Genomic DNA, 25,493 nt, shown 5'->3' on the forward strand with positions numbered 1-25,493 from the left:
TAGCTCTGATTATTAAGCACATAAATGTTTACCAGTATGCCTTCGCCCCATGACTTGACGAGTATTTATTACGTTGTATCATTATGTCTTTGATAATCAGGTGTTACTAACAAACCACTATTGTGTCATTTGTATGTTTATGATAAATAAATGATTATATTGAAAAACAAAACAAAAACCTGTTTACATTGTTTGGACACTGAAACAAGTTTTTTTTTTTTAATAAAAATAATCCTGACAACACCTCCGTAAAAAAAAAAGTCCACTCTTCACATCACTGGAGTTATTTCTGTTGTGCAATCAACACCGAGGTCTCCTGTTTGTGTCCGTCAGCACCCCCCGGTGACGTGTTTTGAACAAGAGTGAGATGCTTCGTCTATTATCGGCTTTCAAGAGGGCTGAAACAACTTCAGGCAGATGACTTATTTTCCATGTGACCTCCCATGTTGCATTTAAAAACAGAACATCCAACCTACACTCCCAACACGCAGGTCACAGCTTATTTTGTATTTTTTTCGAAGGACTCCAGAGAAGACAAATATAAAGAAAGCGCACTTTGTGTTGCATCACGTTAACACAAACAAATGAGTGACCCATTTACCTGTTCCAGTCCTTTTTGTCCCCATTTCTCAGGTAGCCCGAAGGCACGAGGAGAAGGACGGCCAGTAATGAAACACAGGTGGAGGACGACACAGCGTGCTCGGGAAAGTAGACACACGGATATTTATGTGTGTATTTGCACTGCTCTATTTAACCTTCCATAAATCAAGCCGGCTGGCTGTCGAAAGGTCGCCAACTCATCTCCAGTCCCCCAAATCTGTCGGCACTAATTGCACCGCGAAGCCGACACGCTGTGAATGTGACACCTCGAAAATCACGGTACGGTTCCTTTAAGATTTGATATTTTTAACTATAAGGCACATATGATAGGAGATTTGAAATAGCTCCAAAAGTGGATTAATAGTAGACATGAATAATTCCAGTTAGGTTTTGTTTTCAGTAAAGCAAGACAAGAACTAGGCCAATGTGTTAAACTCCCTAAGCTTAAATATACCCACAAAGTTTCCCCAATTTCTTTGCATTGCAGAATCTGCTAACACTGCACCAAAGACACTCACGCCAGGGACCACAAGCGCGGCAGAGTCATAAATATACAACAAATGAGCAGCCAGTTTATGGCATCTACAATAGTATTGTAGCGGATTGATGATTCTCAAGGACTAGCAAAGTAGCATTTGAATTAATGCACTCCCGCTTTCGTTCACTCTCCCAACGTTCTTTCCACCAAGGTCTCGACTCACCTGGCAATGCATGGCTTCGGGACTACGAAGACGAAGAAAGAAGGAGCCAGATCTGCTGCAGTTGCAAGGTGAGTCAAGGTGGGGGATAGGCATGGATGTCACGTAGAAAGAAGATCCCACACACACTTGGGGCGAACCTAGAGCCAATGTCGTTAGTCTCGGAGGTGATTCCAGACCTCAAATGAGATTGCCGGTCTGCCGCTTTAGTATGACTTATGTCATGACGAACAAGCTAGGAAATTCGCTTACACTGCAGTCAGCGCACATACATGACCACTTACTGCATCGCCCCCACTTATTATTTTTTTTATTGATGGTACCTTTTTGCTTTTGCTATGAATAGTCTTCTTTCAAAACGCCCCTTGAGAGCTGGCTGTGTGCCTTTGTAGCATTTTTGTTAATGAATAGGCTTTCACTTTTATACCTCTAATAATGTCAATGAAAAATAAATGTTCTTGGCTATCCATTTAAGTTACCTTTCCAGTTAGTATCTTTTTAATGCTACCACTTTTGCCATTGAATCCCAACAGTACAGTCAAAAGGTGAATTGAGCCAGTGAAACAAAATGCATTCAAAATCTCAGACATAGTTCCTCCATGACCCTCCCAGTCGTCCAGGAGCTGTCGGCGTGAATTAAGAGCTTCTGTTATCGCCGTAGAAACGTCTCTGTTTGACCTTAACGCCAGAGGAGCTCTTTGAGAAGAGCAGAGCTGGCTTTTGTTCGGTAGCGTCCTCGGTAATGGCTGCTTTTGTAGTCCAGAGAGCCATCAATCGCTTTCACATTCTCAATTGGAGTGCTCGTGGGGACAACTAAAGTGGCCGACTATACGCCCAGGGGAAGATATTGTAGGCTTGGCCGTGCACGACCGCTTTATGCAGGAGCATATTCTATGACATCTAATCTACTGTGTGGTTCCGTATTTTTTGTCCACATTGTCATAAAAATGGATGGATAGAAAATTGAAAATGAATTCCGCTATTTTTGATACTCGGTTCGTTCAAGGTGACGTCTGCTCTTCCTCTGTGACGCGTTTGTCGTCGTCATGCCGGCGAATTAGGACCTTTTATTCCCCCCACGTCAACTGTGGGATTCCATGGCTCATTTATCGCAGTCGGCTGAATGTCACCCGGTTGGAGGTGGGTGGACTCTGTGACTGCGGGGATTCCCGTTAACCAGGCGGAATGACAATTACCATCCCGACGACTTTTGGCAAGCGCAGAGGAGAGAGAAAGATGCGGAAGAGGGAGATGAGTCACCATCATGAGAGGGAGTTCAGGTTAGCTGTCTGCAATGATTAAATACTGAAGAGATGTTCTCCCAATCTGCAGGGGAGAAAGGTGGAGGAGTGAGTGCGGCATTTTGGACATGTTTGACAACGACGCCCACTCTGTGCTTCAATTACAGTACATTCTCTTATCTCCCTTTTGTTTCATTTCCCCCCCAGGCAGGAGGTTGAAAGCTCTAGAATGGCGCACAGTAGCCAACGCAGCGCCTCATGTCATGTCAGATCAAAATTTCCAGCATTTCAGAGCAACTTGGCAAGATTTAAATGTCAAGGAGAATGGGCAAAATCCAATGCTGCTTTCAAACAAATAGAAATGTCGTGGAAAGAGCAAATGAAAGGACAATCCTTGTAGATGAAGTGATGGCAAGAGCTTGCGGCCCACTTAGCGATTCATTAACATGCCTCCGAGGTTACCTTCATGTCCACGCGTGTAATGTTTTAATTTTCCTTCGTTTCTGTTGGCAGCTGCTCTACTAAACATGAAATGTGCGCACACTCCTCTGGCAGTTCTGGATAAGGATCTGCCTGTATGGCACTTTATTTCTCAGCAAGCCTGCTTACTGCCTGCCTCTGGACGCTTTCACGCTCCGTTTATCCATCACGGCTTGCCTTTGTAATTGTACGCACTCGGGCTTCTTACGGCAAAATTGATGTGCTGGCACGAGTCCTCTAACACAGAGGGGATAAATGTCTGCTGGCTGACCTTGTTTGAGAATTTTCTTCTGCAGTTTCACTAACGTCGGGGAGTGTGTGTTAGGGTAAAACGAGAAATCGGATTTCAGTCAGATGCAATGGTGCCTTAAAATACACTTTTTTTTTATATGACCCTACTTGTAACTCCAAACACTCATATACCAAATAATCTTTCCCCATTGAAATAAATGGAAATGCCATTAATCCGTTTCAGCATCTATCTAGCTAGCTATGTCGAGCTATCGCTAGCTATCTGGAGCCATCTTGCTCTTATATACATGTTTACATACACACACATGCACACACACATGGTTTCTCAACCCTGCCTATGAATTGCGCTATCAATCACCCGCCCGTGAAAAGCTCTCCTTCCACCAGTGCACTTCATTTCTATGCCTCCCTTGTGTCACTTTACTGCCGCCGTTCATCTCGCCTGACCCCACCCCGCCATGGCAATTGAGCGTGCACCATGCCCTCACTTCCACTGTTCTATGCAGTGGCTTCTCAGTCAGATGAGACGTAAGCCGCCTAATGTTATTGCCACTCCTCCATGCTCCCATATAGATGCACGCATACATCTCGCTCGCACCTTCTACATCTTCATCTTGTCCTTGCAAATGCTCATCATTTGGTGTCATCACTCATCTCTAGCCCGCTTCTGTCGTGAGAATGGCCTTTAGCGACAAACTGATCGGCTTTAAGTGCAGCATGCTAATGTCGGTGTGACCAATAGAACATGTATCTTAAAAGAAGGCTGGCAATATTTTTTTGGGGGGGTATTTATTTGTATTCGGCCAACTGGTACAAGCGTTATGATTGTTAGCATAGTCATTACTAGTGGTAAAACAAATTTTCAATTCACATTAAGCCCGATTTTCATTGTGAAATTTAATTAGTATTACTTTTGTCCGTGTCAAGTTGGATGTTTTATAAAACAGTACATTTTTACTAAAATAATTTGTTTTATTTTAAACAGCAGTTTACACACAAAAAAAGACATTTACATTATCTTTGTCAGTTTTTTTGCCAAAAATAATTCATTTTTAATTTTCACTGGATACCTGTCTATTAGTTTTTTTTTCCCCCCCCCCCATATTAAAATACGATCAAATCAATGAAAGCCACACATGACCGACTGCTGTTGTGACCGTTGCAGACTTTGTCATTGATCTGTGTTGCAGTCAGTCAAGCATTGACTGCTCAGGGTTAAAGGAAACACCAATTTCTTCCGTAGATGTGAATTTATGAGCAACCCTTCCATTTTCTCACTTTTTCACATCTTGGTGTCTCCCAATTGCCCATTCACATTTCCCTCCCTCTTTTTTCCCCCCTCTGCCTTTTCTTCTCATTCATCCCTCCCCGAAATAATTTATTACTTAATGGTCTAAAGGAGCTCACACCAACCCAATGGGACTTTTCTTTATTTATTGATTTTCATCCCCTTTTCTGTCTCCGTGCCGCATGTGTGTGTGTATGTGGATGCTGTGCACGCAGTAGAATCCATAAGATGCTCAAGGACATCTTGTGCATTTGCGATGCTGTTGAATTGACCCACGGGCCGGAGGACTATTCGATTTCATGTTCGAAGGCTAATCGGCCGTTAAGGCGTAATTTGTCTCCTGCCCGGGCTGTTATCTGTATGCACGATGAGTCTGCGTACATATTTGGGTGTGTCCTTTGATATCGAGTGGAATGCTCCAGAGCTTCTCATTGTAAAAAAAACACACTTGGCTGAAACTATGGTGGAATATCCACCTACAGAAAGAAAAAAAATACACATCCTGATTCCCTTGTTTGCTAACATTTTCTCCCAATTTCTGTTTACTAACCAATTATTATTTATTTGGTATTACTAAATATCAAAATAGTTGTCAACTTAATAATTATTTGTCGATTCATCGATTACTTTCGACACCTCAAGTGAAGCGAGGCTATATTCTGCAACCTCCTTTAAAACATTGGCCGTGAAGCTCATAAAGCTTTTACGCTCGCCACGGCTTGACCCCAGCACGGATAAATTCAGTTTTCATTATTTCCTATGGGAGGAAAATTGTGTGGGATATGATAAATTCCACGCTCCCAAGTGAGCTACAAGCTGCAGGGGTCCCTGCAGGGAATGCCACCACTCGTGTCCATCACATGCCACTTCCACGCCCCCTCCCCTTTGTGCTACTGCTGCTGCTGCTGCTGCTGATGGTGTGATGATCCCTCCACCCTCTCCTCTCTCTCTCTCTCAGGCTCCGTCGGTGCACTTCCACGTCATTGAGACACTGAGCAGAGAGCGTGGAGGACTCCACGCGTGTATTTCTACGTGGACTCCTGCGCACGTGCTCCTTTCCTTTTTTCTGTTTTTTTTTTTTTTTTTTTTAAGGGGGGCGCTGGCGGATTTCCTCTTTGCCGCATTCCTCCATCCGTCCTCAAGAAAGACAGAGAGAGTGTTTTTTTTATTTTTTATTATTTTTTTTAATGAGTGCTGGGAATGACCTGCTTTCCGTCTGCGTCGTTTCCATGTCAGCATGGGAACCGCCGCGTCCAAAAGGAGGAATTTGAGAAACGACGCGATATCGTCCGTGGCGGCAAAAGTTAGGTGAGTAACAGTCGCTCTGGCTCCCTTTTCATTCCCGCATGTGTTGTATGTTTAAAGTTTATGTCCGAATAATGTGCCATATGTGAGCTTCGAGATAGCGCACCAACATTCTAATGGGGAGTCCAATGCAGGACACGTTGTAGACTCCAGTCTGTGTTTGTGAATGAAGCATCATTGTGTAATGAAAGTCATGCAGGAGGGGGGGCTGCTCTGTACAATCTTTTTGGCTAGGGGGGTTACACAGTTTGATCAGAATGATGCCAATCTATCAATGAATCAACTGGAAGTGATCATCCATCATTGTCACTTCCGTCTAGTAAAGCAGACACTTTGGCAGGAGTCCATACAGGACGTGGATTTTTTATTTTTTTTATTTATACCAACATGGAGAGTCTCGTCTCGGTGATGCCGTTACGATTCCGTTTGTATCAATGAATGACCTTGACTCTGCATCACACATGTGGCCCGACGTACCGTTACGTCATCTACCTTGTTCCGTTCTCCCTCTTTCTCGCTCGGTCGGGTCTTGTAACCTCGCACAGCTTCGTTTGCATGCGGCGCTGCGTTTGTATGTGTGCCACCTTGAGAGGAGATGTGCTTCTCATACAGATTGCTCACTGGCTGCACAGGCTTGTCCTGAGTGGGAAGCCTGCATTGTTAGGAAGGCGGCAGGAGAAGGAGGAGATTTCCATTCTTCTAATGCAACCCCAATTGCACGATAACTGTCCTGTGAGGAAAACTAGTAGAGCGTCGGCACATATGTTAGACTTGCACGTATACTGATTTCCAACATCCCGACCAACACCCCCGGGTGCTCGTTCCGACCTGTGAGAAGTAGCGTGGTGCCACAGGGCTTCTGCATTGAGTGAACCAGTCAATAAAAAGCTCATTTAAGTCACATTTAAATGCAAGCATGACATTTATTGGAATTTTTGTTAGGGTGTTCGATGTGCTTTTAAGAGCCGTGGCCTACATACTCTTCTACAAAATAACTTGTAATGTAGCAGGGCCTTGTAGAAGAACAGTATTGAACACTGTAGAGGAAGCTATGCTAACTATTAGCATGTTACATATGTGGATTTAATTGTGTTCTCAGCACAGATCAAAGTACACAGTTTTGTTGTTGGCATTGGTTTTAACTTTAATATTCCAATTCTATAGGCAGCTATAACAGTGATTTGTTTTGACAGTCGGCAAGAGTTTGCGACACGGGCCAACGAGAAGTCAAGTTGTGGTTTTTTGTTTGTCTGTATGCTATGAGCACTTGAAGAGTTAGCTTTGACTTTGCATCGCAAGGGAATAACTCGTAAAGTGTGACTCGGAATTATTTGATCTGCAGTCACTGCACATTTAAAACACTACTCTTAAATAATCACTTTCCGAAACTCTTTTTCATAATTGTCTGTCCTGCTTCACTGCCCCCTGGTGGTCAATGTGGGAACCTCTGAAGGAGCAGCACAATGTTTGAATTGCACCAAAAATGTCAAGACATTATGACATGTCTGTTTTAATATTATCAAGTGTTATTTTCCTCATTAATGGCATTTCCATTCTTTTTAATGAGCTCTATCATGGAACGGATTTCACTTGTATCCCGTTATTAGCCAAATCCGAGGACAACTTTTGTCTACGGTCGAAAACTCTGTCCCTCATTAAAGAGGCTTATGTCATAAAATCCTCTTTAAGAGTAGTCAGGCGTGTGGCTCGCTTTAATTTTGGTGCGTTAATAGCGCTCTGAACCTTGGCTCCTGCTGATGGGAAACTCTGCTCAATCACATCCAATATTTATTAACTACTCGCCGGCACATGACCCTGCAAATGTACAGGCAAGCGTGCCAAAGTGCTTTTTGTGTGCTTGTATTTTAACACACACTCTGTCGTACTTTATTTTTTAAATATTGTGGCAGAGGAAAACCTTCTGTGAAGCAAAGAGTCTTCATGTTTATGGATGGCTGGTTATGAAACAGGTCACTCTCTCGCCTCCAGCAGCTTAATAGACACAATGAGCCACTGAGAGCCTTCAATAGAGAGGCTCTCCAATGCTGTCACAAGGATTGTAAAAAGCTTTGATGATGCCCCCGCCCGAGAAGAGGCTCGATGGAGTCACGGCCATCGGACGAGGGGTTAGCGCTGCGAGGGCGTGACAGATGAAAGGATTTTACACACGGATGCAAATGATTGTATCCACAATGGTCGACAGGTGCGTTGTTCTTTTGTCACGGCCCTCTTTGCTTGATTGCATAATTCATTTTTTATTCTTGAGCTAATCATTTTACGCATTGACGTAAAGAAGGAACCCTGTGAAGTCAGGAGGATCCGTTTACTGGTTCCTGACTGCTTGCTTGAATAACAATTCCACCATGGCATTTTCCTCTCCATCTGTCTCTTCCTCCTTTGTAGAGTGACTATAAATTTGTCACCATTAAACGTACTGACTGACTTTTTTATGAGCAAGGTGCCGTTTTATTGAAAGCATGTCAACTCAACTTTATTGCTTTTGTTATTGTTAAAGCAAGAACCCCTGTCGATTAGCAACTCAATAAGCTACAAGATAACTAATAGGGTAGAATAAAATCTGTTCTAGGATGCCCCCCCCCCCCAGATAATTGACTTTTTGGGTATTTTTTTATTTATTTTTTTCTCCCTCCATTCCAAATCTTTATTAGCATTTTCTGTATTTTTTATTTTTTTTTTAAACCCACAAAGATATTCTTGCCCCATGACCCCCCCAAGGAAAAAAATCCTATCTCCGCCAGTGCAAAAAGCAAAGCCCTATCTAAATAGGAGAAGAGTGAAGTGATTGGTATCAACGAAGTATGTTAAACTCAAGCTTTGTATGCAAGGGAGTCCCAGACCGTCTTCGCTAATTTAATATGCGAAAACAAATAGGCAAAATTATTATGTTGTCGTTGATTAAAATGGTAAAACACGTCGTTAGCTTTTAATAGGTCACAAAAGTAAACAGCTGTGGTCACATCGTTCCAAAGTTATTTTTCTTGACTGACTATAAAATGATGACCTAGTAGGCGAAAATAAATCGGTACACAAACTTACCTTTATGGGTTAGGATCAGGGATTTGAAGTTTGCGTGCCAGGCCTAATTTCTCATGGCACCAGAAAGAGTTTAGGAAAAAAAATACCATGATAAAATACCTTCTTGATTTAGATGGATATTTGAATCAATATGACAGCTGGGTTCAAAACAATCCATGTAAAAATGTGTCAAGCAATCGCTGGAGTTGATTCTTACATCAGTTGTTGATGTTTTAATGGGCGTGCACACCCCACATAATATTTGAAAAAAAACAAAAATCTTGCCCAGCAGGTTCCTGCTTCAAAGCCATGCGTACCGGTAGGGGACCTAATTCAATTAGTCCGCCCGAGAGAATGAGGAGATTCAATCAAAGCGCGCGACGAGTGAGGCATCTGTTTGCTTGGCAGCCCATTGTTTACAGCGGCGAGGGACATTAGGCCTGATGCTATTCAAACCAATGGGAATGCTGCCAGGGTGCATTTTATTTTATTTCTTTATTTTTTCTTCCACCACAAGACTCCCGTCCTTTCAAGATATATGGTCACTGTGTTAAATGGCATTGGGAATAGCCAGGAGACAATCAGATGTGAGTCGATAATGTGATGACTTAGTGCCCATGGCGGCATCATTTATCATAAGTGTCCTTCTGTGTCCACTTGCAATGTATTCGGAAAGCTGAGAAGACACCTCAACATCCATCATGTGCGTCTCTAGTATATATAAATGTAAAACTTTCTTTCTGATACAAAAGCAGAAGTGAAAAGTCTTAATGACAAAATGGGAATGAAGTGTTCTTATTGTTTAATAAGAGAAAAAATATATGAATTATATTTGTAAAATGAGATTTTTTTAAGGATATATTTTGGTCTAATAATATTAAAGTGAGACAATGATATAAAACTTATAAAATGATATAAAATGGAAATAAAGTGTTCTTATTGTTTAATAAGAAAAGAAAAAGAATTATAATTGTAAGATGAGAATTTTTTTTATGATATGTTTCGTTCTAATAATCTTAAATTCAGACAATGATATAAAATTACAAGAATATAGTGGTAATCATTTATGAGGGAAAAATTAAAGTCATAATGTAAGGACAAAAAAATCATAATTTTAAATAATCCAAATGATTAAAAAAAAGTCGTAAAGTTACAAAAATGAAGTTGTAATATTACAAGATTAAAGTCATAAAGACAACCAGAACATCCCCCCCCCCCCCCCCCCCCATCCCCTTGATCACTCCACTGCTCTATGCTAATACTTTGTATCATTTGAAATTGCCCGTCAAACACTTCCATTTCTCATCACGGAGAACCCGAACACGAATTTGTTATAATGGACGGACCGAGACGCGCCCGGCTCGCTCTCTCGCTTTCATTCTCTATTTCCTGCCACATAATGCATCATGACGGCCAGTGTTTGGCGGTCCCATTGTTTGCGGATTCCAATCAACCGACCTTCTGAATAATACAACACCAGTGCGGAACTTCATAAGAGACACCTGCTGAATAGAGCACTTCATTTCGAGGGTCCGCTCTTGCCACTTTTCTGAAGACATTGTCAAGTACTCATAACCCGTTAATCCAATTCTACACTCAAAATTGGGTGGAATAGCGAACCCAGTGATGGGTCCAGAAGGGACGAGAGCCAATCCAACCTCAATATATCCCTCTTTTCTGTTGTATGTAAATCAATTAGTTGAAGCTTGTTCTAATCCCTAGAATTGGGTCAGTTGGACCGTGAAATGTAAATGCAGCCGTTTGAAGAGTTTCCTCGAGTGTTAAGTTACAATTCCGGAGGGGTGTGGGGGGTGAATTCTTTGACTTTTCTTCGAGTCTCTGAATCATTTGAACCCGTTTGTTTTCATCTCTGAAACGTGTACTTGACTTGTTGTAGGGGTTCACTGGTAGGTCGTCTTTAAGGCTGTTTTTATTTAATCATGTAAAGCAGCTTTGTTCACTCACTTTGTCCCTTGAGGATTCCACAGAACCCCGAAACTATTTTTGTTCCGATTTAGTGAGGTATAAATCTTGGCTAAGAAAGATGCCTGTGGTTGTGATTAGTTATTAACATGAACATAAAATCCTTAAATACGAATCCACATCAACATTTCTTGCTTGACTACATTTGATGGAAATTGGTTAGCTAATTGTGTGCAGAATGTAATCAGAGAGAATAATCACATGAGAATTGCTAGCGGGATTGATTAATATTAATAGAGTGAGAGTCATTTTTTTGTCCATTATCCGTAAGGTTGTGTGTGTGTTTTGGAGAATGTAGAAAAATATTGGTGGCCTCCCTCAGCTGCAAACTGAGGTCACGCTTTGAAGCATCTACCTGAAACCATTCACCCTCCATCCTCCCCCGCTGTCCCTCCTTCTCTCGTCTCGCTCTCCCTCTCTCTGAGGCTGCCTGAAGTATGCAGATAAAACAGCTGCATCTTAGTCTGTGGGTGGCGTGAGCCAACAAAGAAGACAATTCGGTTTTTAATTTGGACTCAGCTAGCCCTTTTTGCTTCCGGTGTTACTCACCCATCCTTCCAACACACCCATAAATTGATGGCTTGGTGTATATGTGTGTGTCCACAGAGCAGCACGAGCATTTGGAGAGTACCTGTCCCACACACACCCTGAGAATCGAAACGGATCAGGTCAGCGCCTTTGCCGTCCTGACATTTGGTGCTCCGTTGCGGTCGTCCTTCCGTTCCCCTTCGTTTTGTAGAAAAGCAAGGCCACGATCGCTCGCCTTTTGACTTCAGCAGATGGGATTTTTGCTTTGTCATGCTCGGCTTCTTTTCAGCTGACTTGATTTTGAATGTTGGATCTTTAGTGATGGTCTACTTTTTCTTCTTTGAAACTCTAGCTCATCTCCTGTGTGAAACCTTGGTGGGCGCTGACCCAGAGTCGCCAACCGAGACCACCGGCCCCAACAACAAACACCTGAATCGTCTGTGCTCCGACAACACCGAGGACACCAAAAATAACTCGGAGGACATAGTCGTGAAAACCTCTTTGGGCCTTCGCCGCCAACCTCCTCCTTCCATTACCGTTTCCAATAAGCCAGTGCGGTTATCCCTCGAACGTAGCTTCTCAGTGGAGGAGGACAAGCAGAAGGGCGTGGAGTGCACGCTGCAGCCTGCTCGCGTCTACACCATCACCACCCGCCACGGTATGCTGATGAGTGGCGGCCGGGGCAGCAAGGAGAGCCTCGAACTGGACGTCTTAAAGGAGAGGTCAGGGAGTGGAGGAGTGGGAGCCAAAGGTGGTCACACTACCTTGATCCAGCCCTCCACTTCCCCTTCGTCCTCCTCGTCGTCTCCGACCCAACACTCCCAGACCGGGAGCAGCCGTCACCACGGAATTCACCACCACCACACGGGACCTTCGACCAGCAGAGGAGCCTGCGGGCCGAGCGGAAGCAGCAACCAGCAAGCCATGAGTGTCTCCGGTTCTCACTCCCACCAGGCGGCACACCACCATAGCCACCACCACCATCACCTGGCTCAGCCTCCTCTGCAAACCTCCGTCAGTGCCCACAACATCCGCAGTTGGGGGGACGGCGGAAAAGCGGAGCCCGAATGCAGCGGGCTGGCCTGCGAGTCCTGCAGTGCCGTCCCTTCTCGGAGCCAAGGATCCCTGGACCTGGAAAGCGCATCCCGAGAGCCAGGCAAGCAGCACCGACGCCTAGAGAGGATGTGGAGTGTGGACCGGATGACTGGGCTGGAGAGAGGTGAGGGGGCAGGGGACACACAGAAGAGGAGAGGCTTTCAAATATACACGGGTTTGGAATTGGGTCACGGCTTCAGACCGGAGAAGAAATAGCTTTTGGAAAACCTCTTAACGCATGGAGTAAAGTAAACCTCTGATTCACGGGGGAAAAAGATCAAGTGATAAAAACCCCCACCAAATATTCAGAGTCGTCGTAAATAGCTCAAACTCTAAATATACCGGTACCAAAATACTTCTTTTCAAACTGGTGATAACGAACAAGTAGGGCATATAGTCTCTCCCCAAAATTACTGAAAATTTCATTCTTAATACTTTTAAATATACCTCTGAGACCAAGTACCAAATCGACCGACTGCTGGTTGGGGACCACGGCTCTAGTCAAAGTTACTACAACATTCCTAGTACTGATTTTCAAATTGCTAATAAACATGGATAACACTGGCTAACATTCAGCTAACAGAAGCGAAACGATGCTACTGTCACTACGAATACTGTTAGCAATCAAAAGGTTGATGACAGAGGCCACAACAGTGCTTATATTTAGCTAACACAAGCTAGTCGATACAGCAAAAAATCGAATCAAAGAGTTAAATACATTATGAGCTGCTGGAATATCGATGTTCTGTTTATAACAAGCATAAAATAACGTAAAAAAGTTATAGAGTTAGTTGCTAAAGTACACAGCTGGAAAAATAACACTACCCTAATCATTTTTAATTGTTCCGCGAAACTTTTTCAATATCAATTTCCTCACTGGTCTGATGAGCTTTGGGGCGTTTGGTGTTGCCTGTAACAGTGGCCTGTATATTTCTGACTTTTTGTCTCCTTGTATCTCTTTTTTTTCCTGCTCTCTTTTCCTGTGTGTCTCCTCTCTCTCCATTTGTGGAGTGCTGGACTGTGAAGTGATGGTGCCGCTTTTGTGCTTTCATATTCAAACGTACTTCCTTCTCGTACAACTTTTTGGGGTCAGTATTTATTACACTTATTTATTTTTTGACAATTTTCGTTTCTTTTTGCAGATGACGCTAACTGGTTCCCCAAGGAAAACATGTTCAGCTTTCAAACCGCCACAACCACTATGCAGGCGTGAGTATTGGAAACCTACGTAATATGTCCATTCGTGTTCCAAGCGAATGTCGTTTTTATAGCCTTTTAGATAAATGTCCCCTTTTGCTTGCCAGTGAATTTTAATTTAAAAAAGCACTAATATCAGTTTGCAGATCCTTAAATCTGACCCGATGCAATGAATTGCAGTAAATGTCATTTAAATTTATACAGAGATTATATTGTGTAATATGTTTTATAATAATCTTAAATATTATAGGAGGCTTTGACTTTCGCTGATGCATTTATGGGTAGTTGGACACTCAAGGAACATCTGTCCATATTTGTATTCCTTTATTTTTTTTTCATATATTTTACACTGTTATTTACTTTTATAATCCGTTAGATTATTGTTAAAAGCAAATTCTGTGACTCATATAATCACTAAATGGCTTTGGCCATTTTTGAAGGGGTCAAACAATAACGCTCACGACACATTCCTTCCTTTTCTGTCTGTGTTTTTATAGACTTGATGCACCCTGATGACAATATTGTGTTTTTTATCCCCCCCTTCTCTTGCTTGCACGCTAATTTAAACCGGAACAAACGACTCAGGATATCGTGAGTATTTAAACCCTACTTGTCTAATTTGGTGTATTTTTCCAACTGTTGTTTCTTCTTAACCTTACGAGCTACCATTTAACCTCACAATTGTTTCTTTCTTAAAAAAAACAAGTAGTACAAATAAGCACACAATTTTGAATAGCAAATATAACAAACTACTAATTGAACATTATGCTTTTAGCAGAATCAGGCCTAAACATTTCATACTGCTTAGCTGTTCTTCAGGTCAATCCTCGCTCAATTGAAGCCAACTAACACAACTGCTTAACTCCTTACACAAACTAAATGCAGCGGGATTATTGAAAAATGTAATCCATGTGTGTTTAAATCAGATTATCGTGAGAAAGTCTTGCAGACAGATCCAAATATAAGTTTCACTTCACAAATTTAATTGGATGGGAAGTGAACAAGCCGTAGTAATAATCAGCAATTATTATAAAACACATATTTCAGTCAGAATAACTGGCAGGGTTAATGTCCTCTCGCGCCGTGTCTGCATTGAACAAACGCCAATCATGTTCACAGAAATGTGTTGATCACTGCTGAGCCACACATTGCAAGTGATGCATTTCACAACATGGCCGACACGTAATGACGGTGTCAGCCTCGGAGAATATCGCGAAGATGCCTGAACTTTGCTGTCGGTCCATCTGCCCCAAACTTTTGGTTCATCCATATTGTTGTTCTTCTCTTCCCTTAATTGGTAAATTAATTAGTATTTGCAATAAACAATATCAGATGTGTTAATCGTGGCAGTTTTAGTCTATGCTAAAATCAAGGCCCATAAATTGATATAAAAAAAACTTCAATTAGATTTGTTAACTTGCTACAAACTGTGACTTCTAGTCTTTTAGACGTTCATAATGCCAACTTCACAAAATAAAATCAAGATGATTCCAATCACAATTCACTCGAAAACTGCATTCTGATACATTGCGACTCCGATTTAATTTTTTTTTTGGACCAATTAAGTGAGTCTGATCCTGGCACACTTGTTGGAATTCGGTGCTGTATAACAAGCATAATGACATAAATGAAGCTGTAAACTAGTGATGAAAGTTGGCACTAAACTGAGCTGTAGCAGCATCTCCTTCACCGCTAAACTAATTCCGCAACTAAAAACTCTGGCATCGGCCTCCATCCTCGCTTCTCCCCCCTCCCTTCGCCACGCCGGCTTCTCCCTCTTTTATCCCTTAAATACTGTGCCACATCCCGGCAGGGCTTTCCGGGGATTTGGCCCGAGAAAAAGGCGAGAGAGGGAGCACGATTCAGCAGAAGTCAACCAGAGGTACGAAGCGTCCCGTCAGGCTTTGCCTCGGCGCTGTTTACATCCGTCTGCTGGCTTCGATACTCAACGCTGAGTCTAATCTGACCAAAGCGAAGAGAGGAAGAGACTCTAAGCAGGGTGTCACACTGTTTGCGTTTTGTGGCCTGACTCTTTTCGAAAAAACATGAGCTCCCCGCCTTCGTTAGGAGGACAAAGTAACACGTTGAATAACTCCGAAAGCACTTTGGCGTCCTTAAGACTGGAGCTCAGATGCCGTGTCGCAGATGGGACACTTGACACCAAGCGAGCGCATCTTTCTCAATAGCTATCATCCATCTGCAGTGTGGACGCGCCTTGCGTGTTCTTTAATCAAAGTGAGTGGTCACAACAAACTTTTGGGAACACTGCAAACTCCGCCCGCCGATATCCTACACCATCGCTTTAAATATTTATTACCTTGGCTAAAGTGCGTTTTTTTTCTTCCTGTCAGGATTATGCACAATCGCGTTAACTGGAGGTTATATTTAGGTGCCCAATTGTTCCGATGACGATAGATGTGTCATTCTAGAAAGAATCCTTTTTGCATTTTTTTTTTATCACCCCTTTATTAGTTAATTAATGTCTCCCTGGACAGGTCTAACTCGGGCCAAGGACAAAATCCATTCAATTTGGGGCACATCCAAATAAGTTGGCAGTTCATTACTTTCTTAATGTCTCTAGATTCAAACTTTTTTTTTTTTTTTAAACATTTAATTCAATTTCACCTTCATTCATGTTTCATTCATTTGCTGTTATAAAATATATTCACACATGGGCTTTTATGGAAAGGCAGCGACATTGCTTTTATAATGTGAACCAACAAAAATATGTAAAAAAATAAATAAAACTACAGGGAACTTGCCAAAAAGAAGAGCATGGAAAATAGGGTACACCCTACATACGGGGACACCTACTGTGCACTTCTGTGTTTTGCGTACGCGTGTACTATTTCTGACGAACATAATGAGGCCACTTTTATCCAAAGTTCTAAACAACAAAGACAGTTTAATACAAGTCTGCAGGCTCTTTATCGTACCATTATCGGAGCATCCTTTTGATGCCGCGCGTCATCCCGTATAACCTCTAAAATGTGAGGAACATTTTATTTCTTTTACCATCAGCCTCGATCTTTGTCGCCTTTCTGCTTGCGCTGTCAGTTGCACTTTGTCTCGCGATATGTTTATGAAAATAAAAGCTTCATTTGGATCGCTGATAACGAGCAGAGTGAAGCATCTCGACAACACGTTTTGTCTTCACAAAGCGCGATGAAAAACACTGATAGCGGAATTCATGATTGTTATTGTCAAAGATAGAAAGACAACAAGACTTGTTCATGAGCTCAACCTCACTTAAAGAAGTATAGACTAATAAAAAAAAGGATAAAATATGGGGGCAATCAATCGTGAAAAGAGAAAAGTAGTGAAAGTCCTTCTTTAAATAGCTTGAAAATGAGCCAATTCCAACAACGCAGTTTGTCGTTTTGTTTTTGTATTGACATTTATTCAGTGATTAGATGCGGCGGAGCATTGTAACACCTCATTAACCGACACCGTTGTTCATTCTCTACTACCTGAATAACGACTCCAAGAAAAGGATATAAATTATATTATATTATCAAGGATGGGTGGGTTGATGGATGGATGGATGGATGGATGGATGGATGGATGGTGGAAAACAGTTGAAAAATGATTACTGCATCATACTGACCATCTCCAGGTATGTCGGTATACTGCCCCAGGTGGCCGAGTTGTGTACAACAAAAGGGGCAACACAGTATCCATTGAATTAAAGTAAAAAACCAAAACGTGGCAATTGAGAGAAAAAAAAATCTTTACATTCTGATTAATGTCATCAATCTTCCTTTTTTTTCAACCACATATTGCTTATGACAAAAAACGATTATTTGATGACATGCTATCAGCAAATGAATATCACAGGAAAACACTTGACTGGGTCGACTTTTGCGAGATGCTTTGCGAAGAATGAGGGCTTTCCTCTCGGCCGCATGTCGTTCCATGAATGACTCAACTGCTCTTTACCGCCCACACTGACAAGAACATTACCTATAATAATTGTGCTGGAGACTTAATAACGTCTTGTTTTGTCTTCCAACCATTTGTTTTTCCCCACCCACCCGTTTCCTCTGCACTTTCTACTGCCCTTACATTTGGCTGCCTTCTCCCTCTCCTCCTCCTCCTCCGCCCAAAGGAACTTCCGGAAGCATCTTCGTATGGTGGGCAGCAGAAGGATAAAAGCACAGAGTGAGTCAGATGTTTGAGCGCGTGTGTGTGATTGACGCACAAATCGTCAGTGTTGTTCACCTCGCCTTCATTTTGTGTGTTGTTTTTTTTTTTGGGTTTACTGCCAGGCATATGTGAGGCTGCAAATGTTGCTGCATTCGGGGATTTCCGGAATTTGTGCGTGTGTGTGTGTTTTAGAAGAAATGAGTGTAAACGCTGTAGGTGGTCTTTTCCTGTGGCTTTGCTTTGAATGTTTGTTTTAAGGCTCGAGATATTCTACGAGTTTCAAGGTTTTTCGTGCGTGTGTTCACTCTGCACGGTTAGACTCGTATAAAGAATTGAATGGAATAGTTTGCTCAAGTTTTTAGTTTTCCTTCATTCAGTCCTATAAACACCACCCCTGCCCGTTTCTGAAATTGCTGATTAGGGAAGCATTGGCGCTGCTGTGATAATAACTTTTTGTTGCAAATGGGAACGAAGAAAATAACGTTCTTTGGCCTTTGGAGGGTTGTCACCCTTTTCTTTGACTCCCGTAATTACTGCATTTTCTTCACGTATTTACTAAGCTGCCGAGAGCACAAAGTGTTGATTAGAGTTGTAATAAACATACTGAATGTTGCAACTCGGGATGTCCGATACTACTTTTTTTCCAGACCGATACCAGTATGTTGTTTATGGTGAAGGGGGCGAGGCTTACATCCTGGACAGCCAATCACGAGGCACATATAGACAAACAACACCATTTCCACACCTTGGATGAATTTGATCTCAAGTGAAGCGATGTGTCCGTTTGTTTGTCTTCCAAGTGGAAGTTTGCTTCATTTGTGCACTTGTAGCTACATCCGCCTCCGCACTTGTACGTTTGAGGTCGTTTGTGGTTTCCAAAATGTACGCGTGACGATCTCTCCCCCTCCACCCCGCCTACCTGCACTAGCGTTCGCTGAGCGTAGATCGAAGAGTTTCAGCCGTTCCTGGAGTGACCCCACCCCTGTCAAGACTGATTCTCCTCATGAACCCAGAGACAGTGAGTCCACACTGCATACACGCATCACAAACACAACTAGTTGTACATTTTCTTACCTGGCATTCAAGTGGAAAAACTTTACGACTAAATGTTTGAATCATGAAGTTATAGTCAAGTCAAAAATCACCAACTCGCTGTCTCTGTTGTTAAATCTGCCCCTGTCAGTCCGTGTGCCTTTACGCCCCCAAATTGTGTTTACCAAAATGCACTGTGTGTGTGTGTGCGTCTGTGTGTATTTTACGACAAGAATATACAAGTCGAACCGTCGGTGTGTGTTGATCTCTCGGTTGTTGCATATGCAGCTTGTCTTTGTCTGACGATGTCTGTGTTTTGTGTCTTTTGTGGTTTTTATGTTTTTTGCTCCACGTCCATCTTGGGTACTGTTGAGCGCGGTGTGATGTTGTGCTGATGTGGAGTTGTCTCACTTTCCTGAAGAAAAGGTTTTGGGATTCGCTGGAGGAGTCTAGCAATGATTGTTGTCAAATTTAGCAATGTGTTTGTTTTGTTTACTGTATGCCCCCGCCCTCCCCTCCTAAAATAAAATATCCATCCATCCATTTTCTACACCAATTATTCTGTTCATGGTCAATCACAGTCTGCCACAAATTAGCATAATAAGAAATAAGTTAAATATTATTTTCCAGGACACTTATATATATATCCTTTTTGTTCAAGGAATGCACAATCATTTCCAAAATGTTCATTCAACTGTTTTGTTTCATTTGACTCCATTTCTGTAAAAAAAACAAAAAAACAAACTAATCATTTGAAATGAGGTCAAAGTTCTTTTGATGCCGTCGTAGCATCGTAGCAGCCGAACGAAAGAGGAGCAAATAACATTAGCGGCTAATGATGTGGAAAGAACATTGCGGATTTCAAACACTCAACTCATCTTGTCGTCGTAGTGATTAAACACCGCTTAGCCACTGTTTGCTTATCACTATTCACTAATCACATTTCCTTTTAAATGTTAAATAATTGCCAAACGGGTAAATCAAACAAAACCGTTGTTAATTTACGTTTATTCCCCAGATATCTATCAAATGAGCCCAATAATATTCATTAAAATTCATTATTTACTAAGTTCCTAAAGTGATTGTGTCATATGTCCAAATAACACCAGGTCAAATAATAATTTCAATAAAAAAAATACATACTTATAACTGCACCTCTATGCTGTTTAAAATACCAGATATATTTTATTTTTGCCTCGTTTCATCCATCAGTCTCTGCATTACGAGATATTTCATGACTTGCTGTGTGATGTTATGATCAAAATCGGCTCGCTCTCACCATCAGTCATTTTACACGTCTGACAGCTGTCTCTGCCTTTTCCATCTGCCATTTTCAAACACCACCACCATCCATTAAGAACTCGCCCCTCCGGCGTACCATCTGAACAACTCTTTCCTCATCCATACGTTTGTCTTTACCTTTTTTTCCACCCCCACACACACTCCAATTCTCATTAGTGTGCTTCGTTCTTTTCAAGGCGGGGACCTGCAGACTTCCTGCGGCACCCTGGACGAAGGCGGCGTTGATGAAGCCGCCCGACTGGGAGGAAGAGAGAGAGATAGAGAGGCTTGCCTGCGAGGGGGACGACTTTATACCTCCCAAAATCATGGTGAGATATCCAACAACATCAGATTCCAATATATCCACAATTTAAGCAGCATCCATTCAGATAAGACGATGAATGTTCGAATTAAAGTAGCGCCTTCCATTTGACCTCAATCATTTTCACACACAATTTATTGATGCTCATCTCCAAAACTTTCCTTCCTTTCCTTTCCACCTTCAGTTGATCTCCTCCAAGGTCCCCAAGGCGGAGTACGTACCCACCATCATCCGCAGGGATGATCCATCCATCATCCCGATCCTCTACGTGAGTCAAACACTCCAAAGACACTCAAGGCAAGGATGTCCTTTTCTCACAAATGGTTTCTCTTCTTGCTTAGGACCACGAACATGCAACATTTGATGATATTTTGGGTGAGTCCGTCTTTACATTGACTTTTTCAATTATGTAATTAGCCAGCTTGCTAGCGGGCATTCCTCATGGGTCATTCTTAGGGCCCCTGTTGTTTACACTCTACCTCCCTATTACCGCTTGACGAAAGGGTCTACCTTTATCTCACCCCTTATGATTGACAAATGCGAGAATGCTGCTTCAAAGGTATCAGCGAAGACTTGGAGAAAAAAAAAATCTCCCCCAGGCGACCGCTTGACACTTTGCAACCAATTATGCTTGCTGAGTTAACGGTTTGATTCAGCTGACTTATTACCAACTGAAAGTTTTGCTGAACATCCTTGTTAATACGAGTTTTGAGTTGCACTTGACTGTAGAAGGTGTCAAAAAAAATTGGTTTTTATTGATATACAACAACTGACAAATATTGTGTGTCAGGCATAGTTTTTGTCATTTTGTTTATTTCTAAATGAGAGCACAGGTGTCAAACTCAAGGCCCGGGGGCCAGGTACGGCCCGCCAAATCATTTTACGTGGCCCGCTAAGACAAATTGTGCATCAAATTCGTGTGTCATAACTAGAATTGCAAATTGTCTTCACTTTTAATATCTTTTTTTAAAAATATTTGACCAATATTTACTCATCTGATTTGAAAACGAGTTATTTGTCAGTTTGTTTTGTAGCTTTTACTGTATATAATATGAGGTGCTCATACATTTATTTGGGTTGACAGTCATAATGGCCCTCCGAAAGAAGCTATGACTACAATGCGGCCCGCCAAAAAAATGAGTTTGCATTTTCATGATCCCTTATACAATTTGCTCTTTTGCCACTTTCACACGTCATTCCAGGTTTAAAAACATGACCTTGTGATCTTCCACTACCATGCATTTTTTCATGAAAAATTTCATTTGCGAATATGACGAAACCGACAAAGTAGCTCCGGGCTTCAATTCACCTGCAATCAAATCAACATTAGTTTGCTTTTAATGGTCTCATGTGTAGCAAATGAAGCTTTGCATGATGAACAAACAACACTTCAATGGTCCCTTGTGTTTTGGCCAGTTAATGAAGTCCAACGGTGTGGAAGCCCACGCAGTTATTGACCAGACACTAACGAATCACTTACACAAACTCATTTCAGGTCACCGGTTCACTGTCGTCCATTGACCTGCTTTAATTCAATCGTGGTGTGTTCACACATTTACTCGTCTCGCCTCTCTCTCATCGCATCTCTGACCTTTGTGTCGATCCAACTGTTCTCCCCTCTCCCTCTCACTCTCGCTCGCAGAGGAAATTGAGAAGAAGCTGACAGCGTACAGGAGGGGGAGCAAGTTCTGGAGGATGCTCATCTTTTGCCAGGTGGGTGACCGGGATAGAAATCGATGTTTTGTTGAAGGTTATTGGATTGCATATGTGCATCGGCTACCCACAGATTCCATTATGTCCAAAAATTCCATGGATAACATTTAAAGGCAAATACATTTTGATCGACGGTGTGTTCAAGTGTTTTTCTTTGGTGTGTGTCTTTTAGGGAGGCCCGGGTCACCTGTACCTCCTGAAGAATAAAGTAGCAACATTTGCTAAGGTGGAAAAAGAGGAGGACATGAGCCAGTGAGTCCATTTTTTTTAATTTTCTTAAAACTAAATGTGGTTGAGAACATGCGCTGATGCCTTTCTTTTTTGGGTTGATTTAGATTCTGGAGACGACTCAGCAGAATGATGAGTAAAGTCAACCCAGAGCCCAACCTCATCCATATCATGGGTTGCTACGTCTTAGGAAACCCCAATGGAGAGAAGGTATGCAGAAAAATGTTCAGAATGAAATCAGCAATACTTTTTTTCTTGCAAGCTTGAACTCATTAGTATGCGGAAAAAGACAACAAATGGCGCCCGCAGACGGGTGCATGTCAGCAAACATTGATCCAAGCCAGCCATTTGTATCCGTTCTAATCCTGTCTGCCAAAGCGTTACATAAATTTGGATCTCTGCAGGCTTGATGGGCTGATTGGTGACGCAAAGAGCAACAGACTGCACATCAGTGTTTATCCAGATAGTCAAACGCTGTGTGTGCACAGTTGCTTCAAGACAGCAAATAAATAAATAAACAAACGAAAAAAAAATGAATAAGTAAATGAACGAATAAATAAATAAATAAACGAATAATTAACAAATTAAAAAATTAAGAAATTAAAAAAAAATTAAAAAATTAAAAAATAAATAAATGAATGAATGAATGAATGTACGAATGAGTAAATACATAAGTAAATGAATACCCACATAAGAATTTTTTTTTAATTAAAAAATGAATGAATGAATGAACGAATGAACGAATGAATGAATGAATGAATGAATGAATGAATGAATGAATGAATGAATGAATGAATGAACGAATTCGCACACCTTTCATCACGTAATAATTCAAACAAGTCAAAAAACGTCAAACACAACAGATCACAACGAGATGATGCATACAACTTGTCTTCAAACGTTTTTTTTTCCAGCAACAAACTGGATTCATCACTGTCCAAGCGTGTGTTTTTTAAATTTTTTTTTTTTTGCATGTTTGATGTAGTGATGCAGCCTTCCCTGCTGAGCGTGTAAAGTGGCTTAATAGGCCTTTGCTTTCTTATCTGTGCCCAACAGCTGTTCCAGAAACTGAAGAATCTGATGAGGCCTTATTCTGTGGAGTTTGAGTCGCCACTGGAGCTTTCTGCGCAGGGTCAGTGTGAATGCACGCACACACACACACACACACACACACACACACACATACACACACACACATATACACACACACACACTCACACTCATGCTTATGAATATTAAAAACTTTCAGACAGTATTACAAAAGGCTTTTATATTATAAGATAAAAACACTTGGAACAATACATCCTCTTATTCATATTTGACATGGTAGCATTCACACTAAAGAGTACCTGTTAGATCAGTAGAAAATAAACAGCTAATAGTTTTCCACTGTAACAATAAAATTGTTTAAAATGGAGAGTGAGGCAGATATTCGCCCTGCACCACTTGTCGAAAAATGATGTTACACTTTCACCCAGCAGGGGGCAGCACATGAAAGGAAATGACTCAAAGGCAACCATAATTTTTCTCTTTTGTAGGACTTTTAAAGATTTTTAAAGCTTTACTGAACACCATCATTAATGAAAAAGTTCATCATTGTTGAAACCTTACATTGGGTTTTTTTTTTAACTAAAAAAGCCTTACTATTGTTTTGTTTTGTTTGTTTGTTTTTACTAAAAAGGTCTTACTATCACTGTCATTTTTTAGCCTCAAGCCAATTAAACTTGAATCTTAAAATGTTTCTTTTTTTCTGTTCCTCTCATGAAGGCAAAGAGATGATCGAGATGTACTTTGACTTCCGCCTCTATCGCCTGTGGAAGACGCGTCAGCACTCCAAACTGTTGGACTATGAAGACCTTTTGTGACGCCCAAGATGACTAAGATGTTCTCTCGCCTGGCGTCAACTCCATATGAACAGCATTATTTTGTGGAAAAGGGATAAGGACCCTGAATGACTTGAAGAAAAAAAAAAAAAAAGACTTGCTCTTCATTTGGAGTGTTTAAAAAGTCATCTGTAAAGAGCCCATTTGAGTCACTATTTGGTTGCAAGGATGTGTGATCGTGTCTCCTACATACAGTGGCTATAAAAAGTCTACACACCATGTTTAAATGCCAGGTTTTTGTGATATATAAAAAAAAAAAGAAATGTGAGAATCCTGGCATAGCTTCAGTCATAAAGATAATAATCCACTTGATCAGCTGATCGGATCAATGACTTATAGTTTATTTTTGATGTTGCATTTCTGTGCTGTTTTCTTACAGACATATGTTGGAACAACTCAGGTTTTAGCCACTAAACAATTGTGTAAGATATCCTAATGTTTATCGCCATCTCGCTGGGAGTGAATGTACTGTTAGTGCTAAGGAAATGTACTGTACTTCTCAAATTGTTTTGTTTTTTTCAGGGGGGGGTGAATGTGGTCGCTTACCATGACAAAAAAAAAAAAGGAGAGAAAAATTCTTGTTTTCTCTTTGCGGCTGTGAAAGGTTAAATGTGTTCACATTCCTGCTGTGATGTCAAGAGGGATGTAGAAGCCATCCAAATGTTTGACCTAAGCAAGTACTGCAAAATTTCACACACAAAAATCCTCTAACATCATAACGATGGGTATTTGACTGTTTCTTGGATTAATTAATTAATACATCTGTGATTATTGATTTTTTATTGATTTTATTGATTGTTAGCATTTTTGGGATGGAAGCATCTCTCTCGCCCTCTCAGCATTGGTTTTCTTTAGATGACAAATTATCGTATTTGAGACTGATAATCAACAGACTTGTTAATGATTGATCATCATGATGTAACGTACAAATTGTTGGAGACAAAAACAAAAGGGCTCGGATGACACGTGGAGATGGTAAAAAATGGAAGGGCGTGGAGGTTATATAAACATGGCTATGAATATTTTCTCAGTGTGTCCTCAGTGGTGGAATCTTACATTAAAGATGATGTCATTCTGTGACCTTTTTTTCCCATGCACACAGTCTTTCAGAATGTGGAAATCAGAGCATGTCGTTCAACGGGAGAACCTGGATTGTTCATTTTTCACCAACGTAAAATACACAGT

At 41.4% G+C, this 25,493-nt stretch overlaps 1 protein-coding gene across 1 annotated transcript; it reads left to right on the forward strand.

Annotated features, from left to right (window-relative positions):
- The first annotated feature begins 247 nt into the window (after positions 1–247).
- LOC119130999 (NMDA receptor synaptonuclear signaling and neuronal migration factor) lies at positions 248–25,388 on the forward strand. Its single transcript, XM_037265042.1, is given in 19 exon segments — positions 248–879; positions 1,290–1,369; positions 5,518–5,867; positions 11,490–11,551; positions 11,764–12,630; positions 13,649–13,715; positions 14,289–14,294; positions 15,517–15,585; positions 17,812–17,864; positions 18,778–18,867; positions 20,360–20,418; positions 20,420–20,491; positions 20,669–20,752; positions 20,826–20,859; positions 22,127–22,197; positions 22,370–22,449; positions 22,533–22,635; positions 23,482–23,557; positions 24,193–25,388. Coding segments are annotated over 17 exon segments (1,962 nt in total). The 5' UTR covers positions 248–879; positions 1,290–1,369; positions 5,518–5,796; the 3' UTR covers positions 24,291–25,388.
- The last annotated feature ends 105 nt before the right edge of the window (positions 25,389–25,493 follow it).

Source organism: Syngnathus acus, chromosome 12 (genome assembly GCF_901709675.1).
Source record: "Syngnathus acus chromosome 12, fSynAcu1.2, whole genome shotgun sequence".
NCBI classification, from domain to species: domain Eukaryota; kingdom Metazoa; phylum Chordata; class Actinopteri; order Syngnathiformes; family Syngnathidae; genus Syngnathus; species Syngnathus acus.